The following is a 6,000-nucleotide window of genomic DNA, read 5'->3' on the forward strand; positions in this document are numbered from 1 at the left end:
CGCCGGGTATCCTCTCACAGGATCCTTGTGGCTCCGGATTGGCCCAGAAGCTTGGTATGCAAACCTTGTGAGGTTGAGCACGGAGAGAGGTCTGCGTCTTTCTTGTCATGGTGCGTCCACATCTGGAATACTGCGTTCAATATTGGTCGCCGTACCTCAAGAAGGACATGGCAGTAAAGGAGAGCAACGAAACTGGTAAGAGGGCTGGAACACTGCCCATACGCCGAGAGGTTGGATAGGCTGGGGCTCTTCTCTCTGGAAAAAAGGAGGCTCAGGGGAGATATGATAGAGACCTTCAAGATCATGTGGGGCATAGAGAGGGTGGATAGGGACAGATTCTTCAGGCTGAAGGGGACAACAGGTACGAGGGGGCATTCGGAGAAACTGAAGGGAGATAGGTTCAAAACAAATGCAAGAAAGTTTTTTTCCACCCAAAGGGTCGTGGACACTTGGAATGCGCTACCGGAGGAAGTGATCAGGCAGAGTACGGTACAAGGATTCAAACAGGGACTGGACGGATTCCTGAGGGATAAAGGGATCGTGGGATACTGAGAAAGCTAACCAGGTAATAAGTATAGAAACCCAACCAGGTCGTGCATGTGCAAGACCGGAGGGTTAGGACTTCGATGGGAAGATAGGACTCAATAGGAAACCAAGGTGGCAAGGGGGCCCCTTCTGGTGATTCAGACAGGTCGTGACCTGTTTGGGCCGCCGCGGGAGCGGACTGCTGGGCAGGATGGACCTATGGTCTGACCCGGCGGAGGCACTGCTTATGTTCTTATGTCATCAGAGGTTGCTAACGCAGGGCCCGATTGCACTTCAAGATCTGGACTGCTTTGGTCTTATGGCCTGGCTCTTGAACGGGCAGCCTTGACGGCCAGGGGTTATTCCTCTGCGGTTATCGCCACGCTCCTGTAGAGCAAGTGGAAATCGACAGTATCGGCCAACGAAAAAGCCTGGAGGATTCATGTGGACCCATTGGTACCGTCGGTGGCTCATGTTCTGGACTTCCTGCAGGATGGCCTCAGGAAGGGTCTGGCGATCTCTTCTCTGCATGTTCAGATTGTGGGACTCTCCTGTTTAGGTCCCTTTTCATTCAGGGGTTCTCTGGTTTCTCACCTGGATGTTGTCCAGTTCTTGCGGAGGGGCTGGGAGGCTGAGGCCTCCCTTGCGCCTGCCTTGCCCGTCCTGGAACTCGTCCACCCTATGAACCCCTGTCATTTTATAAATCAAAGTTCTGGCTGCTGAACTAGAGGAAGAGATATTCATCTGGTAGGGCTTTGTTTATAAATGTTTATCAACACAACTAATATACTACTTTTTCCTAAAGCAAAAAAAGAAAAGAAATATAAATTTTTTTTCTACCTTTGATGTCTGGTTTCTGCTTTCCTCATCTTCTCATCATTCTGTTTTTTCCATCCACAGTCTGCCTTTTCTCTGCCTCTTCCTTATGGAATTTGCTCTATTTCTATGCTTCTACCATAAACTGTGCCTCTCCCTTCCATCTCTCCCTCCACCCTCGCCCTACCCCTCCTTTGAACAGGCACCTGTCATCTTCCCTCTGCTTCCTCATAGTATGGCATCTCTGTCTTCTTCCCTTCCATCTTTTTTTCCCTCCCCCAGGGTCTACCATGCCTCCAGCACTAATATTTTAATTTTAATTTCTATCAATACTGTAATTTCCCATTGTGCTGGTTATGAACCTATGTATTATTCTAGGTAGCCAAATATTACTTGAATACATGGCTTATATTTTTGCCTGTATCACAAGTAAGTTTTTGAAACTTTAAAACTCATTAATGGCTTAGAGTTCTGCAATCCATCCCCCCTTTATAGCTGTAGATATGTCTGCTAAAAAGCATTCTCTGATTAGACTTACTTGGACTTAGGAGAACTATGTAAAACATGACTGCTGAGCATCTAAGTTTATATGCAGGTAAATTAAATGATCCAGAGTCAGTTGCTACTCCCAGCTCTGCTTGTCATATTGGAAACTTAGGCAAAGTGTTTTTTGTACTGCTCTCAACTCTTGATCACATTCAGATCCTTGGAGCAGCAGTTCATAACAGTATGCTTTTAAAGCATTATTCTCTTCTCATTGCTTTTCAGATCACAGCCCAGCTACAGCAGACGAAGATCACCATCACGTGAGCAACGAACAGCAGGGTCTCCATCCCGTGAGAAAAGAGCTGCAGGGTCTCCATCCCGTGAGCAGCGAGGTGCTGGACGTCTGCCCCGTGAACAGCGAGGAGCTGGACGTCCATCCCGTGAGCAGCAATCGGCAGGCCGTCCGCCCCGTGAACAGCAATCGGCAGGCCGTCCACCCCGTGAGCAGCAATCGGCAGGCCGTCCGCCCCGTGAGCAGCAGTCGACAGGACGTCCGCCCCATGAGCAGCAATCGGCAGGACGTCCGCCCCATGAGCAGCAATCGGCAGGACATCCGCCCCACGAGCAGCAAGCGGCAGGCCACCTGCCCCGTGAGCAGCAAGCAGCAGGTCGTCCACAGCGAGGAGGAGGCCGTCCGCAACGAGGAGGAGGCCGTCCGCAACGAGGAGGAGGCCGTCCGCAGCGAGGAGGAGGCCGTCCGCAGCGAGGAGGCCGTCCGCAGCGAGGAGGAGGCAGTCAGCAGCGAGGAGGAGGCAGTCAGCAGCGAGGGACAGGGCGGCCACAACGAGGAACAGGGCGTCCACAACGAGGATCAGGACGTCCACCACATGGACAGCAAGTGGCAGGGCGTCCACCCCTTGAGCAGCAAGCGGCAGGGCGTCCACCCCTTGAACAACAAGCAGCAATGCGTTCATCCCTTGAACAGCAAGCAGCAATGCCTCTGTCCTATGAGCAGCGAGCGGCAGTGCCTCTGCTCCATGAGCAGCGGTCAGCAGGGCCTTCACCCCGTGAGCAGTGGTCAGCAGGGCCTTCACTCCGTGAGCAGTGGTCATCAGGACTTTCACCCCGTGAGCAGTGGTCAACAGGACCTTCACCCCGTGAGCAGTGGTCAGCAGGGCCTTCAACCCGTGAGCAGTGGTCAGCAGGGCCTTCAACCCGTGAGCAGTGGTCAGCAGGGCCTTCACCCTGTGAACAACGAGCAGCAGGGTCTCCACCCCGTAAGCAGTGGGTAACAATAACTCCACCTCTTGAGCAGCGAGCAGCAGTGTCTCTACCCTATGGGCAGCGAGTGCCAATGCCTCCATCCTATGAGCAGCGGGCAGCAGTGCCTCCATCCTACGAGCAGAGGGCGGCAGTGCCTCCATCCTATGAGCAGCGGGCGGCAGTGCCTCCATCCTATGAGCAGCGGGCGGCAGTGCCTTCATCCTATGAGCAACGAGCGGCAGTGCCTCCATCCCATGAGCAGTGGGCGGCAGTGTCTCCACCCCATGAACAGCGGGCAGCAGTGTCTCCACCCCGAAAGCAGTGGGTGGCAGTGCCTCCACCATCTGAGCTGCAAGCAGACCCATCCAGAGGAAGAGGACAGGGGCGTCCCTGGAACAACCGCCCAGGAAGCCGCACTAGAGCACGGCGGCGCAATCGCAAAAATGAAGGTTTCAAATTCAACAAACAGCCTCCTGCAGGGCAGGCTCCCTGTGGTCCTGCTACACACCACAGAGGAGGGACTGGATTTGCTGCTGCACGCATACCCATGAATTTTTCCTTAAATCATTCAGAAATGAGTCAAATGCAGGTCGGAGTTTTGGAAAAACAAGTTTATTGAAAAATTGTTTACAATATGTCAGTACTTTTATTACTACGATACTAAGAGGCTCTGACAATGATAAATTAACCAATAAAATCCTCTTAATGGCATGACTATTAGGTCTTTTTAAATCAAAGGCCAGCAGATAATGCTCTTTAAGTGCAGTCTTTCTCCTTTGTTTTCTGCACTGACTGATGCAGTTAATTTTTCTCTTTTTGCTTAGATTTATTGTTGTTTATCTGACATTAGAAAAGGATGTTAGTTGTTCATACTTATACCTGTAGAGTTTTTGGTTCTTTTTATTGTATCTAATTGTATGCTAAGCAACTAATAAATATTTTGGAAAAAAAAAAAAAAAGGGGGTACATTCCACTGATGGTTGAGAGCAGGCTCCTCTATTCCTTTCTCTATCTTTGTGTAGTTGTTTCCCTAATATTATTCAAACTATTCCCTTAAAATATGCATTTTTGTGTCCTTTGAGCTATAATAAATATGTCCATAGAAGAAATACATTTTTCCTACTTTCTTATTTTCCTGCATATTTTTGAAAATTTACCTGTAGGTTTTTAAACTTTTTTGGCGCTTCTTGCTAGTAGTTTGTTTAGATTCAGGCTGTACTCCCTCTGAAGTTTATTAGCCAGTTTAGGACCACTGGCTGAGAGAATGCAGGGCAGGAAGTAAATGGACAAATATACAGTTTGCCATAATCTTTGCAAAATATTACAAGGAACCATGGATCCATTAAAATCAACCTGTAGTAATTGAGGTAGAGGTAAGAGCTTATTCTAGTTCAGTAGGAATGTCAGTCTTGAATCATTGGGTTTATGCACCTTCATCCGCATGGTGTGTTTTGAGAGTCTCATTTGCATGCTTCTGCTCCACCTCCTTTCTGGGCTGTCCTGTACTTCTCAGATGGCTCCTACCACCTCACATCTAGAGAGAATATCTGTTCTGCTCGTGTTTCTTTTCTGGGGTTTTCATCCATTCTAGCGGCTTTTTGGTGCTGCAGAGGCTCCCAATCTTGGGACATCTCAGGCTGTGGGAGAACACAGACTTTCAGTGTACCCACTTGGCCGGCCTGTACTAACAGTCCGGGAGCTCAGGGATTGATCCCTTGGGAGCAAGGCTCACTCCAGTGGGCTTGAGCACAGTGCTGAGCAGCTCTGTGGCAGTTCTCCAGGATTGGGGTTGACTATGTTTCCTCCCCTCCCAGTGGGGGTTGAGGTCTTAGTTCCGCTTGAGGGATCGAGAGGCAGTCGGAAGAAACAAGAAATCTGGTTTCCAGGCTTGCCTGAGGCAGAGGTTCTTCTCTTCAACTGGCTGCAGTGTCAGCCTAGGCAGCTTAAAGCACAGCATTGCACAGTGAGTACAGGGCTAACAGCCCACAAAACAAAATCAGGGGGAGGGAGAGGAAGGAGGTGTCTCCAGAAGTAGGGTTTGTTTTTTTTTCCAGTTCTGGGACAAGAGCCAAGGTCCCCTACTCCTAAAATTGCTAGTTTTTGACTCCCCAAGTGTAGTTCCCACATGCCATTTGTAGTGCCAACATCGCTGCTGAAACAGCCATCTTGGATTTCCCAATTTTTGAATAAAAGCATCTGTCTGCCTCAAAACACCTCAATTTTGCGCAAAATCAGGTTAGATGGACTCCTCAGGCCAGGATACTCTGGATTCATGCCAGATTTGCAGTGAATGGCTGGCCAAGGACCATCCATGTTCCACATACAGCACAGCACGTGAGGGGTTGGGTCCCTCTGGTGGTTGGGGATCCCAGATAGTCTGGTCCCATGTCAGAAATCCTGGTCAGAGCTGAAAAACGCCGATAGTGCAGCCCCGGTGAAGCGCAGCTACGCCAATATAGGTACCTCCAGAAGGAAATAGGAGTGCCCATAGGGTCCCTCGAGGCATCCTGATCAGGGCTTTGCTCTGGATTTTATTAGCATGATGTAAGGAAGCATACTTGAATTACAGCTGCCGCATTAACACCTTGGGGGTCTTGGCAACTGTAGTGGCAGGGATTTCTCCCACATAGAGCGCATGTGCCCTGCAGCAAAGCCATGCTTGAGATATTTTTTTGGGAGGAGGGCAGTCTGATGAAGACAGAGGAGGAGATTTCAGGTTCTATGCTGTTACTTTCCCAGTCAGGGTCCTTATTAGCAGACTCATCCTTGGTGACTTCAACATATGTCGACGACCCCTCCTACTCTTTTGCTTCCAGGCTCCTAGCCCTAACATCCTCATTCAATCTCCAGCTGTGCTCCACCACCCCTACACACCAGAAGGGATGCTACCTGGACCTAATTCTTTCCTAC

At 49.9% G+C, this 6,000-nt stretch overlaps 1 protein-coding gene across 2 annotated transcripts in view; it reads left to right on the forward strand.

Annotated features, from left to right (window-relative positions):
- The window catches only part of LOC117369344 (serine/arginine repetitive matrix protein 1-like), a 137,529-nt gene extending 133,475 nt beyond the window's left edge, over positions 1-4,054 (forward strand). For both annotated transcript variants that reach the window (XM_033963807.1, XM_033963808.1), the window contains one exon: positions 2,110-4,054. In XM_033963807.1, the coding sequence (XP_033819698.1) occupies positions 2,110-3,709 (1,600 nt within the window). In that variant the 3' untranslated portion in view covers positions 3,710-4,054. The remainder of the gene's footprint in view (positions 1-2,109) is intronic.
- Positions 4,055-6,000: the final 1,946 nt, after the last annotated feature.

Source organism: Geotrypetes seraphini, chromosome 11 (assembly GCF_902459505.1).
Source record: "Geotrypetes seraphini chromosome 11, aGeoSer1.1, whole genome shotgun sequence".
NCBI lineage: Eukaryota > Metazoa > Chordata > Amphibia > Gymnophiona > Dermophiidae > Geotrypetes > Geotrypetes seraphini.